This window comes from Xenopus laevis, chromosome 7L, assembly GCF_017654675.1.
Source record: "Xenopus laevis strain J_2021 chromosome 7L, Xenopus_laevis_v10.1, whole genome shotgun sequence".
Taxonomy (NCBI): domain Eukaryota; kingdom Metazoa; phylum Chordata; class Amphibia; order Anura; family Pipidae; genus Xenopus; species Xenopus laevis.
Window position 1 is genome coordinate 132,108,574 of NC_054383.1, and position 27,048 is coordinate 132,135,621.

Consider the following 27,048-nt stretch of genomic DNA (forward strand, 5'->3'; position numbering starts at 1 on the left):
CATCTGTTCATTGATGTGGTCCCCTGATCTGACCACCCGTAAAGCCACCGTTAGGATCCGATCGTTGGGCCCTAGGGCCCATGATCGGATCAGCCCGATATTGCCCACCTCAAGGTGGGCATATCGGGGAGAGAGCCGCTCGTTTGGCAACATCGCCAAACGAGCAGATCTCTCCGTGTATGGCCACCTTTAGTCTATAAAGCATTTAAAGGACAAGGAAAGGCAAAAAAATTTAATTCCATTTTTACTTTCTTTAATGAAAAAGAAACCTATCTCCAATATACTTTAATTAAAAAATGTGTACCGTTTTTATAAGAAACCTACTGTATGCAGTGAAATTCTCCCTTCATTTACGGCTGTGGATAAGAATTGTCAGACGGTCCCTAACTGCTGAGCAGGGAAACAATCATACTTATGAACAGCAGGGGGAGCCCCCACCTTACTTACCAGCCATACAGAACTCAAGCAGCTTTGTTTATGACGGTCCCTAAGCAGCCCAGACCACATTGAGCATGTGCAGGGTCAGGGTCAGGCAAAGATGTATAACAAAGTTACAAGATGGTGACCCCCTGTGGCCAACTTTGAAAGCATAAATCATTTGTTTGATTAGGCTTGTGGTGCAGTAAGTTCATGTTTATGTTTAGTATACAAAATACAGCATTTCTAGCCTTATTCTATTTTAGGCTTTCCTTGTCCTTTAAGAAAGAGATATATCCTCTACTAGATTATTTCAATGGGGTCACAATGTATGGGCCCGAAGGCTCAGTATGGAGTGCGGACCAAGGAGGAGGCAGTTCAACAAACAAAGTTCAAGGTAAAAAAGGGTTTGGCAATAGAATGGTCAGAGTCCAGGCAAAGAGGTCAATCCAGGCAGAATAGGGTCAAAACGGTTAAATAGGCAAAGGTCAGTACACAGGAATCGATATCACAATACTAGAATCACACCAAGGAATGCACAAAGCAAAACTTATATTTAGGCAATGTTGCAGTCTTCAGGCTCCTTTAAATAGGCCTCCTTTGGTGCCAAAATTGGCTGGCGAGAAGGAGCTGGTGTCACAGTGCTGCAACCAGGAAGAACCATGTGGGAGGACAGGGCGCCGCCATCTAGAAAAGAAGAATGGTGTCGGTGAGTTGTTTCCCTTACACACAAACGCCAATAGCTTTCACCCACAAGCCTAAGAGGCTCATATCACTATAATTCCCAAACCTGAGAAAGACCCTCAATTATGCCCGAGCTATAGACCCGTCGCTTTGATTAACATAGACTTAAAAATATATGTGAAGATCTTAAGCAACAGAATAAAGTTATACTTACCTGATATTATCCATACTGACCAAGCAGGGTTTGTACCGAAAAGGGAGGGCAAAGACAACACATCCAAACATATTTCATTGATTGATTATGCCAAAAAACAAAATATCCCCTCTATCATACTTACTACTGCTATAAAAGACAAGGGAGCATTAGGCCTTCCAGATTCCTACTTGTATTATGTAGCAGTTCACCTAGTGTGCATGCTGGGATGGTTGAAGGTTGAAAACAGGAAAGATTGGTGTTCTCTGGATCAATTAACGGTTGACTTTCCATTAGTCAATAACCTATGGATTGGAAAAGATTATATTCAGAAAAATGTATTGCAACATCCCCTGGTTGGGGCTACCTTAACAATATGGCACAACAATAAAATTAAGTTTACCAAATCTTCCATATATCCACCAACCATTACTGTTCAACCCAGAGTTCCAACCAAGCATGGAAAAAGGTGCTTTTAAGAGATGGGGAAGATGGAATAATTTATACTTGAAAATGAAGGTAACAACATCAATAACAATGTCAGTTCTGTAGGAAGCGTTAGCACAACTTGTGGATCACACTGTACTTCTTAGAAATATCATGGAGTAGGTCATGCCAATTTTTTTTTGTTTGCAAAAAGTCACAGCAAAAATAGTGACTGTGAAAAAAAACACAAGATCTTAAAAATGGAGATCTTTAAAAAAAAAAACTTGACACCTGAAACCCATCAAGATGCAACAGAAGTCAATCAAAAATGTATTACCAACATTCAAGAAAGTTTGAGTTTTGTTTTCCCATCAAGTCTTTGGCATTGTGTGGTTTTCCCATAATATTTTTTTCACAAAGGCAATCTTTTTTTTCTCAAAAATGGAGTTCAATGACCATATAAGTGCAAAAAAGTTGTATACATTTTCTCAGGGGCTTCAGTAGTGTTTATTACATACTTGTTTTAGGGGATCAGTTATCAAAATCTGAATTTTGCTAATTAATTAATTTTAAAAAGTCCGACCAAACCAAAATCCACAATTGGATCTTATTTATTATTAAAAAGAATCGTATGGTTTTTATTGTATTTTTTTCAAGAATAGCGCAATTTTTACAGGCTTTTTCCTGAAAAGCCTGAATTTTTAGGATTTTGCCTGAATTTTTAGGATTTTGCCTGAATTTTTAGGATTTTGCCTGAATTTTTAGGATTTTGCCTGAATAGCCTGATTTTTTTCAGATTTTTGCCAGAAAAGCCCTAAATGTGTTTGGGCTAATTCCAGCACAGACCACATAAACTTCCAAATAGTATAGGGACCTCTTCCATTGACTTATATACAACCTGGGCAGGTCTGAAATGGCAGATTTTTGGATTCTGACTTTTTGCAGCCTCGGAGTATAATAAATCTTGAAAAATTTGAATTTTTTTTTCCACAAAAAATTCTGATTTTATAGTAAAACTTTAATTAATAACCCCAAAGAGTCACATGACACAAGTGATGATATGTTGTCATATAACTGATGACAGCACTAAGCTCAGTTAATAAGGATATGCATAGCATTTGTCTATTACCACTGAATAGTCCAACATGCTTGTTCCCGTTTGCAGTGTAGTCCACAAATTGTGAGCAACAGAACCACGACAAGGTCCTTCCTCAGTCTGTTGAAAAAAATTGTAGGGGAGCTGAGCCCCAAATCCTTTGCTAGGACAATAACCAATGCTAACAGGTGACTTACCTCTGAGTAGCAAATCCTGAACATCATATAGATAATACATAGACCATATTTTCATAGAGCACATAGGAACAGAACAAAATGTGAGAGGTTCCAAAAATACTTAGATATTTATCCAGTTGTCTTCAACTTTAGGACTCTTACTACTTTGCAGTAATAAAGGGTCGCCAATTGTAGATAACCGAATGACAAAGTTCCCGACGGTACGACGATACTTAGATCTGGGTGTCACATTAAGGAATAGCGTGGTGGAACATCTAAAGGATTGTTTACAAAGAACAAGGCACTCTGGCCCCAAACTTTGCACCTTGAGGGACTTTCTTTGTTCTCCAGCATGCTCACTGAAGGAGCACTAAGGGAGGTGATTTGATGCAAGAACATTTGCATCTGGAGCAGATGTTAATAAGGTTCCTTCAGTGGTTATAGAACAGTTGTGGAAAATGGAACTATGGAAAATGGAAATTAGGTGATTAAATCTCTTGAGAGCTTTTCCCAATCCCATTATTAGGATGGATTCAGATTGGGCAGGAACTATGCTCCTTTTGGTTCACTTTGCCAAACCTATATCTTTTTCTATTACTGTAGTTTAGTATAAGTCTAAGAGTGAGACTGTCGAATGCGCTTTAGTAAAATATTTTGTTTTGTAATTAGTGATAGGCGAATAAATTTGCCTGGCACCAAATAAATTTGCCTGGCGCCGAATTTCCGCTTTTTTCGTGAAAACGTTTAAATTGGTCAATTTTGTAGTGAAAACATTCGAATTGCTTGATTTTTTTGTGAAAACGTTAGAATTGCTTGATTTTAGTGAAAACGTTCGAATTGCTAGATTTATCCGTGAAAACCTTCGAATTGCTCGATTTTATAGTGAAAATGTTCGAATTTCTCATTTTTCTCATGAAAACATTCGAAATGCTCAATTTTTTAGTGAAACGATTTTTCGCGAATTTTTCGGAAATTCACAAATTTTCCAGCGAAACGGGAGAAATTCACTATTTATCATTATTTGCAATGACATTTATTCCATTTTTATATCTATAAACTTTTAATAGGCCCGGGGAAATTATTTTAGTTACAGTTTTTTTCTTTGCCCACATAACTAGTGGAGCACAAGCCAAACTGAATTAAAGATGCTTCATTGTTGACGGCACATTTTTCCTCTTCTTGTGATCTCTACATTCTTCCCACGTTGAACGAAAAAGAACCAAGCTTTGTTGATTCTTAATTTCTCTGAATTGGTAACTTCACACACCAGCCAAAGGTATCACAGAAACACAAAACAGCAGTCACAAATTGTCACTCAACAACAGCCAATCATTCAGTGCTTGCATCACATGAAACAGACGTGCAATGATTAATAATGGGTGGGAAAGTGTTACAGATGTTTTAATAAATATTTGGTATAAATTTCATGGTCACTCATTACCAAAATATGATGGAATATTTAGTGTTTGACTTGGGAGCTATAGTTGGTTTTCTGATTAAATGATCTGTTTTGAAGATATTTTAGAATTGGGGGATACCCTGGTCTCCAATGAAGTGCAAAACTCTGAACTAAAGGGGCGCATTGTGACCAATTCATAAGTGAAATAAATTGCAAATGAAGTCATGACTAGTGGACCCAATTATCGGAAATCTTTGACTATTCTATATAAGAGCAGTTGTACTAGTGGGATAATGGTGATCAAGGTGAGGATATACTTACAGGGAGGAGTAACTGTGGTCCATGATCCTGTTGTAAATCTGTTTGCTGTTTAATAAATCAGGAAATAATTATTTTTAATAATGGTGTCTCCAAGGTATTTTATCTTCAACGTATCTATCTACCATTCTGGTAGTCAAGAAAATGTCTCAATGCAAAGGCACATATTCATTTTTTCAGAATACATTGATGAATGTGTTCAAACGTCATTCTCTAACACCTTACCTAGCTTAAAAATGAATGAGCATTGCTGAATTTAATGCAATTCAAGTTAGCAATTAATGTTAATTCAAGTTACTAATTCTAATTTGTGCTTGAGAAGATACATTTTGAAAGGATGATGGGGGACACCCATTGAATAGTGCTACCCATGGACCCTGAGCCAGTGTTCCATTTTTCTAAAAAAATACACTGCTCCTGGGAAACTACCATGAATGTTTGCCATTATCTAACTCCTAACTCCTAAAACCCAGGACTGGTGTATTCACAGTGGAATGATATCAGGGAACATGGATCAAAGGGTAACTCTGTACTGTGCATGTACATACCATGGAGCTGCTGGAAAAGTCTTCAAATATGGCATATGGTTAAAAAATACAGTATAGTTATTTGGGTGTGCCTACAAAATAGCACCACACAGTGAATATGACCCATAGTCCTTTAAAACTGACCTTATCAGTTTACAGAGGGTGAACCATTGCTTGTAAATCAACCAAACTTTTAAACTCATTCCCCGCAAAATTTGTTCCGCATAAACAAAATATTTTAAACTTGATAACTCACTGGAGGTGCTCCATGTAGGCCATGCTGCAAACAAAAAACCTTCTTATACTCAAAACCAAATAGAACATAGGCACACTCCACATACTGCTTCTGCAAAAATATGAAAAATGCTTTTATTTTTGTGAGATCGCAGCATGTAAATCAACCCCAATTCGGAGTCGGTTCGGTATTCGGCCGAATCTTTCACAAAGGATTCGGGGGTTCGGCCAAATCCAAAATAGTGGATTCGGTACATCCCTAATTATAATTAGCGATGGGAGAATCTGACTGATTTTGCAAAATATTTTGAGAAACGACGAATATTCATCAAAATGCAATGAATTTTTTGAAACGTGACACTCTTTTTTCACCCATTAAAGTATATGGGCGTAATTTTTGCTCCAAAACTTAGAGGTCCGATTGTTACAAATCAAGATCATGTTTTCTTCTGGCATTCAGGAAAACTGTGGCAGAAAACAATCTCGGTTTGTTGTGCATTTTCAAGATTTATCAATTGCAAAAATCATAAGAATGGAAATGAAAAAAAATCAGCAGCTGATAGACACCTGGTCCAAATTCTCCTTATCTTGGTTTGGTAGAATATCGGCTATTAAAATGTCGATTCTGCCAAAACTTTTGTATTTATTTGAGACCCTCCCTGTCCTAGTTTCACTGAAGACCTTTAAAGATCTCCAAACTTCATGTCATCGGTTTATTTGGGGTAATCGGAGGCATAGAATCTCCAGAATTGTTCTTACTACGCCCTGTAGATTAGGGGGTCTGGGAGTTCCGTGTTTTCGTAGATACTATGAGGCCGCCCATCTTAGGCAGCTTCTAGCTTGGGCAAGGTGGTACCCAAATACTAGATGGAGCAATATCGTGAACTGCATGACCAGTGAATATCATTTGAATTCTGTCATATGGTCAGGGAAAGGCCGAACAATTGAGAGATCCTCACTTCTCTCTTCGACTCGACACACGTTATCTATCTGGTATGCAATTAGACGAAAATATCATTTTATGTCACCTAAATCGCTTAACATGACCTTTCTTGGTAACCCGGAATTTCAGCCAGGGACCCAACCTGACTTTATTGATAAGTGGAAAGACACTGGCATTACTACGATAGGTGACTTATTGGATCCCTTATCTAAAGAGATATTGGAGTATGGCACTCTTCTTCAAAAGACATCGCTGCGGCCTTTGAAACTTTTTGAGTTTTTTCAATTGCGACATTTTATTAAACCGTATAGTGACGATGCGAAAAAGGCCGGGCGTACGTGTTTTGAATTACTTGCCATGAGAGGTCTCCCACAAAGAGGGCTCATTTCTAGAATATATCAATTGTTATCCGACCCACAGGTAAAACCACCCCCTCGACATTCTTATATGGTTAAATGGGATATGCAACTTCCACAGCCTCTTTCAGACCAGGATTGGGTATCAATTTGGGAAAATGCGAAGCGTGTTGTCATGTGTTCGAGACAAAAGGAGCATATTTATAAAATTCTTATGTTTTGGTACCATACCCCTGCCGCTCTTCATGCCTTCTTCCCAGACCATTCTCCACTTTGTTGGCGGAATTGTGGTGATCTGGGCACTTTACCACATATATTCTGGACGTGCCCTGTAATACAACCATTTTGGTCTGAGGTGTCGGATGTCCTAAGTAAAATTCTACAAGAGCCTATATTGGCTGATTTGAGCACTTTTTTGTTAGGCAAACCGTTTCCTAAGGTGCGGAAATCTACTCAGGTTTTACTTAACCATATTCTTACAGCTGCTCGATTGTCTATAGCATCTCACTGGAAATCTCCTATCCCCCCATCCTTAACTGAGTTGAAAAAGAGGGTGGAGGCTAATAGAATATTTGAACAGGGCATAGCTATATTGCATAATCGGGTTCCCCAATCCATCACAACGTGGTCTCCCTGGGTGTTATTATACTCTAATGACTGAACTTTACTGGAACGTGAGGCTGTTTTCTCTTTGTTGCCTTATATCCTTCTCCCACATGATTGCTTTACTTTTCTTATATTGTTTCACTTTTTTTTTCTGATGTCTGTATGATTCTGTTGACTTATGCTTCTGCTGCACGCTTTGTGTATTGTAATACACGCGTGATGGCGTAATTGTATTTCATATTGTCTTGTAACATTCTGATTGTTAATAAAAATCTAAGTTACAAAAAAAAAAATCAGCAGCTGAACCCTGTCAAGCTTCCAAATCAGTCATTGGGAGGTAAATATTAAAAATTCAAGCTATTTAATTTTTTAAGTATTTCTAGTTGACTTTTTTAAAAAAATGAATGGAACAATGTGATATTTGTACCTGGATCAACGCAGAGGCAAATTTACAATGAACTGGTATAGGATTCATTATGTGGAATGCTTGGGAGTTGGCGTTTTCTAGAAAAGTTTTTTTTCTATACAGGTATGAGACCTGTTATCCAGAATGCAAGGGACCCGGGGTTTTCCAGATAACGGATCTTTGTGTAATTTGGATCTCCATACATTAAGGGGGTTATTTATTAAAGGTCGAGTTGTGAAATCGCAAAAAAAAAACAAAACATTTTTTACCAGAAATTTTTTTTTAGAAGAAAAAAACTAATTTTTTTTTCAGGTTTATTATACTCAGATGTTTCAAAACGCCCACCATCTCAGACCTGTTGAGGTTGTGTATAAGAAAATGGCAGAGGCACCTATCTCAATTTAAAATTTGTGTGGTCTGTGCTGGGTCTAGCCCGAAAATCCGACTTTTTCAGGGTTTTTTAGGCATAAACTTAAAAAATTCGAGCAATTCAAGCGTTTCCGGTTTTTGCCCAATTTTATTGAGTTTTTCACGATCAGATTAAATTGAGTCTTTTTATTAATAAATAAGCTAAAATCGGGCATGAGAGTTTTGCGGTGTTTTTTTTTAATAAAATATGAGATAAATTCAGATTTCAGTAAATTACCCCCCTAAGTCTACTTTAAATTTAATTAAACATAAATAAAACACTTATAAGGATTAATTATATCTTAGTTGGGATCAGGTACTGTCCATATCAGTTAGTGGGCGGTGTCCAGCTATTTATTAAGTTTTTCTAGTTGAATTTTCCAAATAAATGCTTTGCCAGAAATTCGCCGCCGGTGAAATGTCACCGACGCCCATTAAAGGTACAGGCGTCAATAAAATTTTGATGCACGTCGAAATTTTTTTTTTAAATTCTTTATTTTGATTTTTCCCAAAAAAAAAACTTTTGACAAAAAAAAATTAGAACAACATACAGGCCTAATAAATTCCTATCTCTACTCAAAAATCAACTTCATGTATATAGATAGGAACAGTTGTATGCTCCTTATTCGGAGGACCTTCCCTATAAAAGTATTTTTTTTGACGCACAATACCATACAAGTCTGTGGGTGTTATTTCTGCGAAACAAGGCAAAAGAATTCGCCCATCCCTAATCGAGAGATATTTCTACCTGGATCAATGCAGAGACAAATTAATAATGTACAGGTATGTGATTCATTAAAAAGAATACTTGGGATATGGCTTTTTTGGAACAAGGGTTTTTTTTCTATATGGGAACAGAATCTACATGGAATATCCAGGACTGGCACATGCACAGTAAAATGAAGTCAGACAAAATGGATCTAAGGGTCATTCTTCACAATGCATTCCCAGAAATGCTAGGATTTGTTTCATTATAAACTGCCAGTTTCTCCATTCTCTTTCATGGCAATGTATGAGATATTTATATTTTTTTATGTTTTTGTTATTCTCTTCAGCTTTCAGTAACATGCTAATGCTCATTGCCTAGGGGCAATTGCCTGATATTATAACTGTGTGGGTGAGAGGGAGAGAGCAGAATATATTATCTTTTAAATTGGCTAATGCAACACATTTTTTCCAATCCAATTTTTTTCATGGTTTGAGAAAAACGCAGCAAATATACCATCGGTATTTTATTTTTAAGTGTTCTGATCTCAAATGTTCAGTAGTCCTATATCAAAAGCAGAAAGATAGACTCTAGGGTATCCATTAAATCAAATATTTATTATTTATATTAGAAATGTTACAAAAACTGTATTTTATATACTGAATGTGATGTGCCAACCCAGCCATTCAGTAGCCCTATGTCAGTAAGGCACACAAGGAGATTTGTCGTCTGCGATATATCTGAGCTAATACAGGGGATACATCTCCTAAAAATGTTTTCCCATTGGCAATAAAGTAAATTGTCAGTGGTAAAACATATGTGTCACTTCGTTTTGTCGAATGCACCCAAAGTTGCCTCGCAATCAAACTTCGGGGGACATCAGAAAAACTAAGCAATGCAAATGATTTACCCCAGTGATTTACTTTATTTCACTATTCCTCTCTCAGGATCTGTTTCTCTTCATTCGGTCTTCATGCAGCAGTTGGGTGTCAGATAGTCATTGACAGTTAGATCCAATATATCTTATAGGGGGGCTTCTTTTGCCTAGAAGATGTTTTAGAACTCACTCTATTAAAATCACCAGACATCATGTCTCTCTACATGCAGAATTTGTGCAAAAGGCAGTTATTTTGTTAGATTTTGTTTGTACTGGAATCAGTTATTTGAGTGAGCTCTAATTCTTCTGCTAGGAAAGGAGCCCCCCTATAAGATATATTGGATCTAACTGTCAGTGAATATCTGACACCCAACTGCTGCATGAAGACAGAATGAAGAGAAACAGATGCTGAGAATGGAAAAGTGAAGATAAACTTGATTATTTCAAAAATAATGCAGAATTTTTTTAGATAGTTCCCCTTTAAGGTACTAGACAGCTGAAAGCTACAGTTACTGTACCTGTTGTTGATGTTGTTGATGCAGGCCAGTCTGTTGTTGTTGTCTCCGTTGTTGTGGATTCTGATGACCAAAGATATTTTTTAAATTAAGGCAAATCATTTTATTTTGTCATTCTCTTCATCTACCATACTTAGTAATATGATAATGTGCATTGCCTAGGGGAATCTGCATGTTATAATAACTGTTTGGGTGAGAGGGACAGAGCAGTTCTGTAGAATGTATGATAAATTATCTTCAGATTGGTTAATGCAATCCATTCCCCAGCTCTTGCACTAAAATCTTGCATTGAATAAATATATTTTTGGCAACTCCATGGTTTGAGAAAAACACAGCAACAATTCAATCACTTTTTTTTTTACTTTACATTTTCTGATCTCAAATGTTCAGTAGTCATACATCAGAAGCAGAAGCCTAGACTCTGGGGTGGCAGTGGATGTGTTCTACATTCTACTTATACTTTGCTAAATAATTTGATATAAATGTATTTTACACAGACATAACTGATTCGACAGATTGAAAGGAAGCAACGTTACTGGTAAGAACCAGCTCTCCCCTTATGTTTAAAGTTTCTGGCAACCCCTCCCTCACCGTGTTCCATTGTGAACTAATGGATTTAGGGATTTAAAGTCCCTTTGCTTTCCATAGTGGTTAGTGCACAGATTCTCTGTAAAGCAGAAGGACTTAAGTCCCAGAATTAATGACTTCACAGTTGAAAGAGGTAAGAGAGGGATTGGATCACTCTGTGAGCCTTAGGGGGGTGGGGCAGAGAAAGGGTCTCTGCAAGCACAGACTATCATGGTCTGTTGAATCAGATACTGTATGTCTGTGTAAAACCAAAAAAGTATTTGATTTAAATTTAATAAATTTTTTGGTTTAAGGCCAGGTCATTTATGGAACTCATTGATCATGTATTATAATCAGCTTGTTTATAAAAACCTTTAGCCGAATATAATTGTTGTGTTGAAAAATCTCTCCCCTACTGGATCCAAAATGATTACAGATTAATCTTTGTCAAGAATTTGTAGTGATGCAGTTTTTCTACAACAGTATCATTAACTTGAAAGAATACTAAAGACGCAGTTCTGGTAAAACTAGAAAGGCAACATAGCTGACTAGTTTATATAATGACCTAATTATAGTGTGAATGCTGATTTCGGATCTATTAATCTTAGATGTAGTGATGGGCGAATTTATTCGCCAGGCGCGAATTTGCGTGATTCGCCGCCAGCGAATAAATTCGCGAAACGCCCGCGAAAATTCACGGCAAAAATTCACCGGCGTCAAAAAAAATTTCCCGAAAAAACGGACGTTGGCGTAAAGCCAAACAGCGCAAATTCGCCCATCACTACTACAGAATCCATCCAGAATCCAATGGAATAAGGGGAGGCAGGGGTTGCATTAAACTGTGAACCTAAGGGATGCTGGGGTTTGGATAATCATATATTCTTTCAATTCCAGTTTCCTTTCAATCTGTGTAATTATACATGGTGGTATAACATGCAGCATGATAATGTGGTTTTCCCCAGTCTTTGGGTAGAAAGTTTGAATCCAAATAATACTACCTAATGTTTGCCTATTTGGCTTGTTTGACTATTACATTGAGGCATAGATGATTAAAATGCACTTTGGGTACATTCTTTTCCACCAAAGGAATAAACAGAAATATCAAATGATTCACATTTTTGTGCATATCTAGTTCATCAGTATTTTAATCTCTCCACTTCAGAGGTTAAAGAAGGCCCACAAATAAAAAAGGTATGACTTTATTAGAATACAACCTCTTTTGTGGGCTCTGATATGAAATAAAATATGTGGATTTCCCCCTCATCCCTCTGAATATGTAAACCAGTGTCTTAAAAACATTATTTGTCCCCCGGAAAAGTGTGATAGTGTCGGTGCTTACTCTGCCTACCCTAGTTCTGGCCCTGCGGTTACTTCTATCAGAAAGGGTAAGTAGATTGAGAGGAAGAGAAAGAAAAAGAACAGTTAAGGAAAAATACCTTTGTGTTGGTGTCAGCGGAAATCACTGTCTCTAAAACAGACATTATTAATCTTGCATTTTCCAAAAATTGCCTTCTCCTGTATTTTTCGGAAGTCATGCCATTAGTATCTTTTAGTGCCAGAGATTCCCTGTGGCACCAATGTGAAGGTATTATCGGGAGATTTGTCGCTCATGGGTAGTGGAGATTTCTAGGGATGGGCGAATTTATTCTCCTTGTTTCGCCATGGAAATGACTCCCATAGACTTGTATGGTGTCGTGCATCAAAAAAAATGTTTTGGCCGAAACAAAACGGGTCAAATTTGCCCATCCCTAGAGATTTCCCATGGATGACAAATTTCCCTTTCAAAATAGCCTTATAGAAATACTGTTGCCATTTATTTCATTATACCCAAAACAAATTCTTCATCCGCCCATATTTTGATCTAATTTGGAGAAAGATTGATAAATTAGAATGATGAAAAATCTTTCTTTATAAATGCGGCCAATGAGAATAAGGGGCAAATTTATAAAGGCTCAATTCTTTTTATGTTCAAAACTCTCAAATTCAAATTGTGAATTACAAAAATCGATTTGAGTTTTAATTTGAATTCTAATTTCTAGATTTATCATACTCTGGGCCTTTAAGAACTCAAATTCAAATTCCCACCTGAAATCTGACAAATTCATGTATAAGTCAATAAGAGAGGTCCGTTGACAAATTTGGACATGTTAGTAGTCTTCGAATTGAGTTTAGGCGAATTTGATTCATAGTATATTTGAGTTTTTGAGACTTTAAAGGAGTTTAATTTAAAAAAACGCAATTCATGAATTTGAAATTCGACTTTTGATAAATATGCCTCCCAATGTTCAAAGCAAAATTGGATTGCAAATACAGGTATGGAACCTGTTATGCAGAATGCTTGGGACATGGGATTTTCCGGACAACGGGTCTTACTGTAATTTGGATCATCATACCTTAAGTAAAAATAATTTACACATTAAATAAACTGAATAGGATTGTTTTGCCTCCAATAAGGATTAATCATATCTTAGTTTGGATTAAGTAGTTTATGTATTATTACGAGAAAAAGGAAATTATTTTTAAAAATTAATTGATTATAATTAACTCCATGGGAGATCCTGTATTCAGAGATTTCTTGATAATGGATCACATACCTGTACACTGAAAATTAAATATTTTTATATCAAAATGAGCTTCATTAAAAAGTCAAGTTGGAGAATTCCAAAATTTTGAATGAATCTTCTCAACTTAGCTACACCACCATTTTTCACTTAGGTCATTAGAAGAGTAAATACATAAAAAAAAACAGAACACGCTATGACTGTACAAAGAGCTTGGGTAAAGGTCAAAGCAACAGAAACAAATACATACCCGAAGGAGAGGTTTCCTGTGTTGTCTCCATTGTAGTCTCGATTGTGTCAGAGATTGTAAATGTTGTGGTTTCTGCTGATAAAAATTAAAACATGGAATGAAATTGCGTATTTCTTGTATTTCTCTTATTATACCCCAAACAAATGAGTAATGGGCAGATGTCTTGTTAATGTTACATATATATATACATATTTAGGGGCAGATTTGTCAAGGGTCAAATTTCGTAGTAATGGCAGTTTTTTTGAACTCCTATAACTTCGAAATTCGAATAAAAAAAGAACAAACAAATGTTTTAAAAAAAAATGTGAACGTTTTTTTTTCTGTGGGTGAATAGGCCGCATTTGTTCGAATTCGAATCGTTCAAATCTAAATAAGCATGTTCTGTTCTGCTTACCCATAGTTCCAGTCCTGCAATTACCTCAATCAGAAAGGGTTAATGGATAGAAAGGAAGTAAAAAAAAATTCTGATGAAGGCAGCCATATTGGGTGTGATATTACCTCTGTTGTGCTCTCTGATAAGATAACAAAGAATAGATATTTATTTGCACACGTTTATATGCAGAATAGTAAAGGAAAAATGCCTTTGCATTGGTGTCAGTAAGAATCACTGACTCTAAAACATGTGAATTTTTGCAAAAAATTACCTTCTCCTGCATTTTTCAGAAGTTATGTGATTCATATGTTTTAGTGCCAGAGATTCCATGTTACACCAAACAGTTTTCTGTCTTTCTGGTGCCAGGGCTCGACATGTGGTTGATCAGGTAGACAAATTATTGGGTGGGATTGGGCATGACCCAGCTGTCTTGGTTCATATCTATATAGTTGTGATGGATTGTACCCCAGTAGAAGGGGGTCCACTATGCTAGGGGAAAGAATGGCTATGAGGTTGTTTAAACTAGGCAAGGAGTGGTGGGTGAACTAAAGATTTATGGGAAAGCTGGGAAAGACTGGGCAGTGGGATTAGTAAGGGCTCATGGGGTAGAAGTGAGGGGGGCATACAGTTTACCAGTAGGGATGGGCGAATTTGACCCGTTTCATTTCGCCAAAAATTCCCCACCGGTGAAATGTCGCCGACACCCATTAAAGTCTATGGGCGTCAAAAAAATTTTGTCGCCCGGAGAAATTTTTTTTGACGCGCGTCTTTTTTTTGTTGCACGACGCCATACAAGTCTATGGGCATCATTTCTGTGGCAAAACAAGGCAAAAAAAATCGCCCATCCCTATCTACCAGCAAAGGAGATCCCTCTGTTACAAAAAAAAAGGCTAATAGTTACTGATGAGTAATTTTTTTCATCAGAATGGAATGCAGAACTGCAGCAAAAATTTGCTGCGGAAAAATTTGCCACAGCGAAAATGTTGCCAAGACAAAACATTCGCCATAAGGAAAAATGGCCAATGACTTTAATGCATTTGGACAAAAAAGTTGCTATAAGAAAAACCATCCATTGCCCACAATTTGCCACAATAAAAAATGCCCATTGACTGTAATACATTTAGAGCGAGAAAAATTGTTGCGTGTAAAAAATACTTTGTTGCCTATTGATTTCTATGTGTTTTGAGAATTTTTTCGCAGTTTCACAAATTTGTTGGTTCATTTTTCCATGATGCGTAACGGGACATATTAGCACATCACTACTAATAATAACTTACGGTCCCCCTCAGAAGATTTTTTGGCGTGGGACCTGGCACAGTCAAGTTACGTTACTGAACTGGACTGTGAATTTAAATGGTTACACCCTTTTTAGGAGGGACAGAGGGATGAGAATGAAGCCCAGCTACTTTTACAAATAGAAGCGGCTTCACAACTAGGTCAAGTTACTGTATAATTATATGTGACTTCAATTATCCAGACATTGACTGGGGTAATGGGGTTGCTAAGACAGAAAAAGCTAGTAGGTTTGTAAATATGCTGAATGACAACTTTTTATTCCAGCTCGTTCAAGAACCTACTAGGAATAACTCTCTTTTGGATCTTGTAATAACTACGGTAATTATACTGAACTCATCTCTAACATTTGTGTGGGGGAGCATTTAGGGAATAGTGAAAATGACTCCCATAGACTCCAATTGGTGAAGAAAATTGTCGAGTGACAAATAAATTCAAAAACATTTTGCCGCCCGAAGACTTGAAAACATTTTGGTGAATTTCCTCTGCTTCTCGTATTTTCTGTGAAGTGAAACAGGTCAGATTCGCCCCTCACTAATGGTCCCCTTTGAGATTATGTTGCAGAAGGCAACTCTGTAATTGAGCAACTAAAACACTAAGGGGCAGATTTATTAAGGGGCAGATTTACTATGGGTCGAATATCGAGGGTTAATTAACCCTCGATATTCGACTAGGAACTATAATCGTTCGAATTCGAATATCGAAGTCGAACGATTTAGCGCAAATCCTGCGATCGATCGATCGAACGATTATTCGTTCGATCGAACGATTAAATCCTTCGAATCGAACGATTCGAAGGATTTTAATACAACGATCGAAGGAATATCCTTCGATCAAAAAATCTCAGGCAAGGCTATGGGGACCTTCCCCATAGGCTAACATTGACTTCGGTAGCTTTTAGCTGCCGAAGTAGGGGGTCGAATTTTTTTTTAAAGAGACAGTACTTCGACTATCGAATGGTCGAATAGTCGAACGATTTTTTGTTCGAATCGTTCGATAGTCGTAGTCGAAGGTTGAAGTAGCCCATTCGATGGTCGAAGTAGCCCAAAAAACACTTCGAAATTCGAAGTTTTTTTAATTCGAATCCTTCATTCGAGCTTAGTAAATCTGCCCCTAAGGTTTGGATAGTAAATTCGAATTTTAATTTTTTTTCTTTTGTGTCAGAATTCACACATTTGAATTTTAATCCCCCAATGTGAGATTTATCCCACCTGGACCATGGAAATAGTTTACGAATATTCGCCACCTAAAATCTGCCAATTTCATTTACAAGTCGTTGAACCATTTGAATGTTAATTGACTTCCTGAGGGAAAACTTGATTTGTATTCGGGATTTTAATTTTCGGGTAGGGGTTATTCATTCGAATTTTTTCTTAAATAACCTCCCATTCGAGTTGTGAGTATATTCGCATTTATTAGAGTAAAAATACATTTGAAATTCAACCTTTGATTAATTGCCAATAAACTTTAGACTTTTTAGATTTGTTGCTTGCAGGTATTGGACACTTCCCAAGGATGACAAATATTCCTGTGCGCCATCACTCTAATTTTATTTATTTACATACTACATGCAGAATAGTAAAGGAAAAACACCTTTGTGTTGGCGTCAATGGGAATCACCAGCTCTAAAACATATGAATCTCACATTTTCCAAAATTTGCCTTCTTTTGAATTCTTCAGAATGCATGCGATCTATATGTTTTGGTGCCAGATATTCCCTGCAACACCAATGCAAAGATATCATTGACAAATATCCCTGTGTACCATCTCCCTAAATAAAACACTATGGGGTAAATTTACTGAAGGGCTAAAAGTCGCCAGAAATACAATCCACAGGGGCATCGCTAAGTCACGAACAGGCATAGAGGACAATTTGCTCGCGAAAGAATACATCACTAACGAAGTTTCACACCCTTTCGTCAGACCAACGATCGTTACTCCGCAAATTCATCAAAGTGCGAATTTTCCACTACGCTACCCTTTTTCACCGGAGTCTTCGCCAGGTAATACCTGAAGTTTTCCGAGGAGAAAATTCGCCCTTTAGTAAATGTCCCCCTATATTGGGCAGATTGATCAAAGTGTGCAATTAGAGCTCAGCACTAGTGATGGGCGAATTTATCCCGTTTCGCTTCACCACTGAAACTGGGGGGAAATTTGTGAAGCGGCTATTTTGACGCCCATTAAAGTCAATGGCCGTCCATTTATTGTCGCCAGTGTCTAAATTCCGTTGATGGCTTGACAAAAGACCGATGGCGGTCTGAAACGTTGCCAAATTGTTTGGGGTCAGAGCCCATGGCTGAATAAAGGCTTTTTAAAGAAACAGAGAATCGTGAGTGGTGCTGTCCATTACACAAGTAGTTGAAAAAACCTTGACACCGGTGACGAAATTTGCGGCAAATTCGCGAATTTATTCGCCGGCGTCGAAACTGGAAAGTTACCCGCACATTCACACCTGGCGAATAAATTCACCCATCACTACTCACCACAGTAAAATTCCACTGCTTTCCGTTCTTATACGCCACTTGTCAAATCTGCCCTTAAGAGACTTACCAAGGCACCATTATAACATTTCTTAATAAAATATGTAAACGTTATTGCTATTGAAAGGAGTATCTGTCTTTCCCTTTCTATTCTCTGTTATGACTGTTGAAACAATGTAGCAGAAGTCAGTTTTCCTGCAGCTGCCTTCTGCTATATTGTTTTACGTGTAGTATAGAGAATATAAATAGCCCTCTGGATACTGCTTTTCATTGCAAATATATATATTAAAACAACATTAAACATTTTTCTAATAGTATATAAGTTGCGGTAGAACCCCCCAACTGTAACTAACCAGTCCCTTCAATATAGCTTTAGTATATATAACTATATAATAGTTTTTAAACATACATATATACACATATATATTCAAACGGGTGGTTCATCTTTAAGTTAACTGTTAGTGTGTTTTAGAATGGCTAATTCTAAACAACATTTCAATTGGTCTTCATTTTTTTCTAGTTTTTTATTACTGCCCTTCTTCTTCTGACTCTTTCTAGCTCTCAAATGGGGGTCACTGACCCCATCAAAAACAAATGTTCTGTATGTATTGTTGTTGCTACTTTTTATTACTGATTTTTCTATTCAGGTCTCTCCTATTCATATTCCAGTCTCTTATTCAAATCAGTGCATGGTTGCTAGGGTCATTTGGACCCTAGAAACCAGATTACAGAAATCAAAGGCAGGGGAGCTGCAGAATAAAAAGCTAAATAACTCAAAAACCACAAATAATAAAAAAATGAAAACCAATTGCAAATTGTCTCAGAATATCACTCTCTACATTATACTAACAGTTCATTTAAAGGGATCCTGTCATCGGAAAACATGTTTTTTTCAAAACGCATCAGTTAATAGTGCTACTCCAGCAGAATTCTGCACTGAAATCCATTTCTCAAAAGAGCAAACAGATTTTTTTATATTCAGTTTTGAAATCTGACATGGGGCTAGACATTTTGTCAATTTCCCAGCTGCCCCTGGTCATGTGACTTGTGCCTGCACTTTAGGAGAGAAATGCTTTCTGGCAGGCTGCTGTTTTTCCTTCTCAATGTAACTGTATGTGTCTCAGTGAGACATGGGTTTTTACTATTGAGTGTTGTTCTTAGATCTACCAGGCAGCTGTTATCTTGTGTTAGGGAGCTGTTATCTGGTTACCTTCCCATTGTTCTTTTGTTTGGCTGCTGGGGGGAAAGGGAGGGGGATTATATCACTGTAACTTGCAGTAAAGAGTGACTGAAGTTTATCAGAGCACAAGTCACATGACTTGGGGCAGCTGGGAAATTGACAAAATGTCTAGCCCCATGTCAGATTTCAAAATTGAATATAAAAAAATCTGTTTGCTGTTTTGAGAAATGGATTTCAGTGCAGAATTCTGCTGGAGCAGCACTATTAACTGATTCGTCATGAGAAAGGTCCAAAATGGGACTGAAACTTTAACAGTAAAATGTTTTCTCATTTTTACAGCATTAAGACGCCCTGGGTGTGTCTGTTGCTGAGAATCTTTACTTATGATATACAAATAATCACCCATGCATATATCGGAGTGCACCACACATGGGTCTGTGTCTTAAAAGTGTCACAATCGACTTTTTTACTTACTATTTAGACTAATCCATTTCATCATTAAAGTTATGAATTTTACCACTAGGTGGCGCATGTAGTAAAAAGTAACAGTAGAGAAAACTCATTGGAACGGTAAACCATGGCACATAATATTATTGTTACAAATAATAGAAGCGGTCCAACATGTCAAGTAAACAATTGAACGGAGGGAAAAACTAGCAGATTAGATTAGATTAGAGTAGAGTAGATTAGTAGCAAACAGAGAAGAGAAGGAAAGAAAGACAAGGGAAGGGGCAGGTAGATATTGGAAGGAGACAATATGTAACTAAGAGTTTAGATAGAAAGGTAAGTGGAGCAAATGTGGACAGATGGAGACATACCTGGTGTAGGACAATTACTGGCCGGGATACAGGAACCTTCATAAAAGACATATCCTGGTCCGATACACTTACACCCCTCTCGGCAGCCCTCAGTACAGACCATATACAAAGTGGCACAATCAGAATTACATTCTACGCAGTTTGACCACTCAGCTCCGATGGGACAAAGTGCTGCTGTTTGATTAAAAAAGAAATACAATCAGCTAGAGGCACATCAATAAATATGATAATTATCTGGTTTAAGGAGGCACAGGCGATGTATGAAATAGGGTCCCTGATGGGCAAGTTTCTTGCAGTGTCTCCACTGTTCTGTTTGTTGTATCCAGAGTGGACCTTTTCTGTATGTAGCCACCATCTAATATTCTTCATTATTGTCTTTAGCCGGAAGTTTTATTAGCAAGTCTAAGTGAGGATATATTCATTTACACTCACCCTAAAGAATCAGGCACTCAATGCCATTTATTGGCTTTAAGAACAAGTTCTTTATGTTGAAGGCTTCAGCCAAATACACCAATCTTTATGATTTCTAGCACAGGGACATAATAATAAATACAGTCAACCCAGGTGAGGAGCAAGAGCTTTGTGGCCTTGTGTGGCTCCTGCCTTATGTGAAAAGATATACTATATGGAATTCAGGTACCATGAAATAATTCTTGTGGTGGTGGTGAGGCCTATTGTTATATGGCTGGTGTGCTGGTGGGTTAACCATTGGGCATGACTAACTGCACCCAGTTCTTACAATTAGGGGGTTATTTATTAAAGTCTGAATGCCTAAAACTCAAAAAATTCGAATTTTCTTTTACTATAAAATCAGAATTTTTTGTGGAAAAAAACCTACATTTTTCAGGATTTATTATACCCCGAGGATGAAAAAAGCCTGAATCTGAGTCAGTGGGAGAAATCCCTATCCTAGTTGGAATATTCTGTGGTCTACTCTGGAATTAGCCCGAAAATCCAACTATTTAGACTTTTCAGGCAAAAATCTGAAAAATTCTGTCTTTTCAGGGAAAAAGCCCGAAAAAAAATCTGAAAAATTCTGGGTTTTCAGGGAAAAAGCCCGAAAAAAACGTACTATTCGGATTTTCGCTAGTTTTTTTCTTGTTTGTCCCTGCTCCAATCGTGGATTCTAGTTTGGTCTGACTTTTTTATTCAAAATTTTAATATGCCCCACCATGTTAAGGAATAACTGTATATGTTGTTTAATTGTATTTTAAATGCATTTAATAAATAATTCATACAGTATGGTGCTGATAACCCAGTAAGGGGATGATTTATCAGTTCAGTCCGGCAATCCTGCAAATGAAGAATCAATGGATCTCTACTGATCTTTCAGGATTTTATATCTCACACTAGTCAACATAAGTTGATATTAGTGATGGGCGAATAAATTTGCCAGGCGCAAATTTGCAGAGAATTTCTGCGTTTCCCCGCCAGTGAATAAATTCGTGAAACTCCCGCGAAAATTCGCCAGCAAATTTTTGCCAGTGTCAAAAAATTTTAGACCAGAAAGTCGATTGCGTCCAAACCTGCGTCAAAATTGACGCAGGTTTCAATTCGAAAAATTTTCTGCGAAGCGGAACAGGAGAAATTCGTCCATCACTTGTTGATATGAGATAGAACATTATGGGCAAAGACTCATATTTTTAAAATACATTTTTGAGCCAATTCGATAAACATCAATACTGATCATCATTATCAAAATAAATGTTCTTCCAGATCAATCAACATTAGATAATTAGATAAATTCAAAATTCGAAGTAATTTTTTGGATACTTCGACCATCGAATAGGATACTACGACTTCGAATTTACTTTGACTTCGATTCGAAGTAAAAATTGTTCGAATATTCGACCATTCAATAAAAGAAGTACTGTCTCTTTAAAAAAACTTCGACTTCAATACTTCGCCAAATTAAACCTGCCGAAGTGCTATGTTAGCCTATGGGGACCTTCTACAAAATTTTATAAAAATCCTTAGATTGATCGCTAAAATCTTTCAAATCGTTTGATTCGAACATTTAATCATTTGATTCGAATGATTTAATCATGCGATCAAACGATTTTTATTCGATCGCAGGATTGCCAAATTTGTTGAAAAAACTTCGAATTCGGTATTCAAATTCAAAGTTTTTTAATTCGATGGTCGAATTTCGAAGTTTTTTGTAGTTCGAAATTCGACCCTTGATAAATCTGCCCCTAAATGTTTAAGCCAAAAAACAGGATCATACAAATCATAAAGTTTTTTCATAAATCAACGCTTACAACATCCATATCTATCATCAAGAAGGCTGTTCTCTAAGGAAATTTCAAAGTAAAGTCTTACTGCTTCATAAAGAATCACAATGAGATAAGTTTCCTTTAAAAGTTACTACCTGACGTAAATTTTTCTGGTGTAGATTCTGATCCTGGGTCTGTCATCATCATTGCTAAAAAAGAGGAAAAAAAATGTGCTCGTTTATGAATTATATAATATGCAAATATTTGTTCTTTACTATTTCTACTGTACAATGTCCACAAATTCCTTCTAGAAACTACAGTATCTGGGAAGAGTCTTTATTTATTAGATTTTTTTGAAGAGTTGCCAAGTTTCACTTTGGCTCACTTATAGATGGATAAGGCTTTCCCAAACCTTTCCTCAATGTATCCAAATGGGCAAACTTTGCTACAGAAATAGCAGATATCAAATCTTATAATGATGGCACATTTCTATTGTAGGAAGACTTTTCACATTATTAAAATAACTTAGTCCAACTCTCAAACCCAATCTTGGTATTCTGAACCACCTGTTAAAGGGATACTGTTATGATTTATTTGGTATAGTTTCTATTACTTTTTTATTACTAAATGACACTGTGTATATTGCAAATAATTAATTCTACCATTTAAAAAATGTACTCAATAAATGTATTTTTTAGTAGTAATATTTGTCCGTCAGCAGCCAGCTCTGGTCATTGTGCATGATTCTATGCCAGCACTGCACAATTCAACTGCTTCAGATAAGCTATTTTTTCTACTACTCAATGTAACTGGAGGAGTCTTGGTCGGACTTGGGTCTTTTAATATTGAGTGCTATTCTCATATCTACCACTATGTGGAGCATGGGAGTATTTTAGCAGTGCATGTCTCAGCAGTTATCTTGCTACCTTCCCATTGTTAAGTTGATAGGCTGCTAGGGGCGAAAGTTAAGGAGTGATATCGCTCCCACTTGCAGTGTAGCAGTAAAAAGAGAATAACATTTATCAGTGTACAAGTTACATGGCTGGGGGCACTTGGGAAACTAAGACCCATAACACATTTCAAAATTCAATGCAGGATTCTGCTGGAGATGCGGCATTAACTGATGTATTTTGTAAAAAAAAAAAAAAAAAAACGTTTTCCAATGACAGAATGCCTTTAAGAATCCCTGAAATATTAACTATAGTACTATAGTATGGAGAATATCAAGGGTTATACCTTTTGGTGATGCTTCTGTTGTTGTCTCATCTGCCTCTGTTGCACTCTCCATTGTTGTAGCTGTTAATAATGAAAATAAATGAAAAACAATGTGGCTTTCCTATGCATGCAAATTTCTCTCTCTCCAAGTAGAGCAGGGCTTCTACAGCCTCACCCTGCATATTAGCAAACAAACAATGTTTTATACAGTATGTTACTGCATTGACTCACCTACTAGAAGAAGCACTAGAATACGCTGAAGAGTCATGATAAATGAAGATTATTGTGAATGGTCTGCTTTCAACCTTTACAGGAGAATAAAAGAATACATGGGTTATCCATGGCACTATTTTTGGAAACACATAACATTTCACATTGTGATAACATATTATTAAGGGGGTTATTTATCAAAGGTGAAATGTTAAGAGTTTGTTATACCACGAATGAACTTGAATGAACTCCCAACTGGAATGGTTTCTTATTTAAGAAAAAACTGGAATGGAAAAAAACTGGTTGTGTGAGTCTGAGTTGCGAAACCTGAAAACTCGAATTAATAGAGTTTCCGTAGGAACCCGAATCGCTCAAAATATTCGAGTTTTCGGGCAAAACTCTCCAAAAACACTCGAACATCAAGCAGGCTATTAACATCTTCAAATGGTTCAAGGGAACACAACTCAGACAGGTTTTAGAAGGTGTATTTTCAGATTCAAGCTATTTCCAGGGTTTTGCCCAAAAAAACACTTGAAAACTTGAATTTTCATGGAAAACACAACTCGAACCTTAATAAATAACCCCCTTAGTCTATATACTTTCCATATGTTACTTTGAAAGTGGGATACAAGGGGTAAAATATTTTAACAGCCACATGTGATTAAGACCATGCCTCAAGTGTAGTGTGGGGTGCTAGAATAGATTCTTTTATTTTACTTTCTTATTTTTTAGGATTTCCTGTACCATATAATAAAAGTAACATGTATTATTAACCTACAAATTCTGACCAGTAAAGAGGTAAAGAGACACCTGCTCAGAGCTAATTAGCCAACCCTTAGGGTCAGTTCTTCATTTGTGGAACATCTACATTACATTCATGGCAAACTGATGAATTTGTGGTTAATAATTTTTCTTTACATGAAGCCTAACATTGCCTTGGATTTTTTTAATACATTGCTGGAGTAAAACAGGGCTACATAGGTTGGAGTCTATGCTAAACCAGCAAAAGCTGGGAGGTGACCCCTGGAGGTAATAGTTGAGGTGAGGTGGACATACTTTAATCTACGTATGATGCCTGTCCATGGGAATTGGTACAGCGGCCTTAGAAATTGAGGTGTCAAATTAACATTAATAACCAAGGGTTTAGCAGCCATTTAATATAAATTAGCACAAGTGCTACTATAAACAAAGGCTCCTTGAGTGAGTGATGAGGAGTTTTAAAATAATCAACAGAATAAACATGCCTGTGTGTTGAGTATTTGATGAGCAAACACAACTATAGCAGCCAGAGAAAAAAATCTAGATGTTCTTTGTTGGAAAGGCTGGCATCTCAGTGTAAGTAAATATTTATTATACCTACAAAGAACAAAGAACTATTTGCACTTCAGTTTGAGATTTCGGCATGCGGTTAAACCTTCTATAACCAGATTAGTCTATACTGGCTACCTTTAAAGATTGTATTCTGTTATCCGTTATAACATCACTAGGGAGCAGCAAAATTCAGCCACAATTAGTGGGTTATTTATTGAAGTCCGAATTTATCTCAATATTTTCTGCTACAAACTCCGATCAAATCTGCTCGGGTTTTTTTGCACTTATTTATTCTTACATTTTCTCGAAAATTTGCTTTGCAGGAAAAAAACGATTTTTCACGATTTTTTTCGGATTTTTCATCCTATTTTCATGATTTTTTTTCAGATTTTTCACCTGAAAACTCCGATTTTTTCCCCGAAAACTTCAGGGTATTGCACGAAACCCAGCGCACATCAGAAAATCATTGGGACTTCTCCCATTGACTTATATGCAACCTTGACAGGTCTGAGATACCGGATTTTCTGATTCTGACTTTTCCATCCGGAAATTTCGTGATTTTTTAAAAGTCTGATTTTATTAAAAAAAAAATCATGAACTTTTCGTGATTTTTGCATTCGGACTTTAGTAAATAACCCCCTTACAAAATCCACTTGCTTTGTAGCTTCAGAATTCAAAACATCCAGCTCACAGTTCACATTCTTTGTTTGGCTTCACTATCGGAATCGAAATAAAAGATAATAGAATTAGGTAACAACAACATGATGTTACACAATTTAAGCTGTTGCACCGGCATGAGCATGGCCAAGAATACAGCTGGTGCAACTTTACTTGTGGCAGCCAATCAAATGAATAACTCAAACGTTGACTGTTCTGAGAAATATCTGTACAGTTGACTGTATTTTCACGCCCCCTTTGCCTACGTTCATACAGTACATCTGACCCTCAGTCTGTATTGTGCTCTGATAGCTGCTGGGCATCAAATCATTTTTTAGCTACATCCTTTGGAAGCCATATTTTTGTAGAAAAATGCCTGCTTTAATAGCTAATATCAGAGAAATACGATTTTCTTGGGGCACAAAACGTATTTTACCCATGAGCGTCCTCCAAAGAAAAGAATTGGGGAGCAATGCTGGCATGATAAATGTTCCTGTGGGGTACCAAATAAGGATTGCGACTGGATATTTAGTAGCACAAATGTAGACTGGCAGCCATAGATGTTGAGATTTTTAAAAGATCAGATCCTGATTGTGAGACTACGATCTTCTCAGAATGATCGTACTATCGTACGAATTTACCATCAACTAAAAAGACCAATTTGCCAGGAAAACAAAGGGGAGCTGCCTGCTTGGCCCTGCAAACATAGAGAGATTGCACTGGGACCGACAAAGATTTTTTGACCTGGCCGATCAATTTCCTGAAAGATGTCGACCGAAAAATCGTAAGATATACGATCGTTCGAATCCCACTAACCGCACGATAATGTCGAAGGATTGGTCGGGCTTCCCTAAAATCGGTCGTTCGGCAAGAAGAATCGTCGCGTCTATGGGGAGCTTAAGGAGGCTATGTTTTATATTCAATATTCATATTCAATATTCATATTTAAATTGCTGTGCAAATGATTTCACAGAAATTGTATTTTCCCTTAGCAAGATCGACATTTCTACAAAATCTGGATTTAGGCTCTTACCTGAGTTTGAGACAGGAAAGGGGATCGAGCTTCAGTCCTCACACAAAGTGAATCAGAGACAAACTAAAGAGAAATTTCTCTTCTGCACTTTTATGTTTTAAGAATTTGTCTCCCTCTTCCTGGTTGGACTTAGAGGTCATTAAACAGGTATTTCAGGTCTGTCAATTCTTTAGCCAGTGTATTCAGTTGCACTCATATTTCACTAACCAACGATAAAGAAATCTCCTTAGCATTCTGGTTGGTTATTAATATGGGGCTAATGACCCATCAGAATTACGTATTCTGTATTTGGCAATCATAGTTTCCAAGTAGTGATGGGCGAATTAAGGTGGCCATACACGGGCCGATAAAAGCTGCCGACAGACCAAGTCGGCAGCTTATTGGCCCGTGTATGGGGGCCCCCGACGGGCTTCCCCGATCGAGATCTGGCCGAAAGTCGGGCAGATCTCGATCGGATGGGGTTAAAAATCCCGTCGGATCGTGGCCGCATCTGTTCGTTGATGCGGTCCCGCGATCCGACCGCCGTTTGGCGAACGCTAGGATCCGATCGTTGGGCCCTAGGGCCCACGATCGGATCAGCCCGATATTGCCCACCTC

The 27,048-nt window shown here is 37.2% G+C and overlaps 1 protein-coding gene across 3 annotated transcripts; it reads right to left on the minus strand.

Annotated features, from left to right (window-relative positions):
• Positions 1–638: 638 nt before the first annotated feature.
• On the minus strand, positions 639–26,527 carry LOC108696919 (zonadhesin). Of its 3 annotated transcripts, none has more exons than XR_005962617.1 (10): positions 26,452–26,527; positions 23,472–23,545; positions 23,262–23,321; positions 22,181–22,234; positions 19,810–19,983; positions 13,666–13,737; positions 10,291–10,350; positions 4,713–4,757; positions 1,440–1,599; positions 639–1,104 (listed from the first exon to the last, which is right to left on the minus strand). XR_005962617.1 is itself a non-coding variant. In XM_018226627.2 (9 exons), the coding sequence occupies exons 2-9, from the start codon at positions 23,506–23,508 to the stop codon at positions 1,592–1,594; spliced, it is 513 nt and encodes a 170-aa protein (XP_018082116.1). In that variant the 5' UTR covers positions 23,509–23,545; positions 26,452–26,527; the 3' UTR covers positions 639–1,591. The 3 variants fall into 3 exon arrangements, 1 of the variants encoding a protein (XP_018082116.1); XR_001932349.2 differs by having other exon boundaries at positions 13,666–13,740; XM_018226627.2 differs by having other exon boundaries at positions 639–1,599; positions 13,666–13,740.
• Between the last annotated feature and the right edge of the window lie 521 nt (positions 26,528–27,048).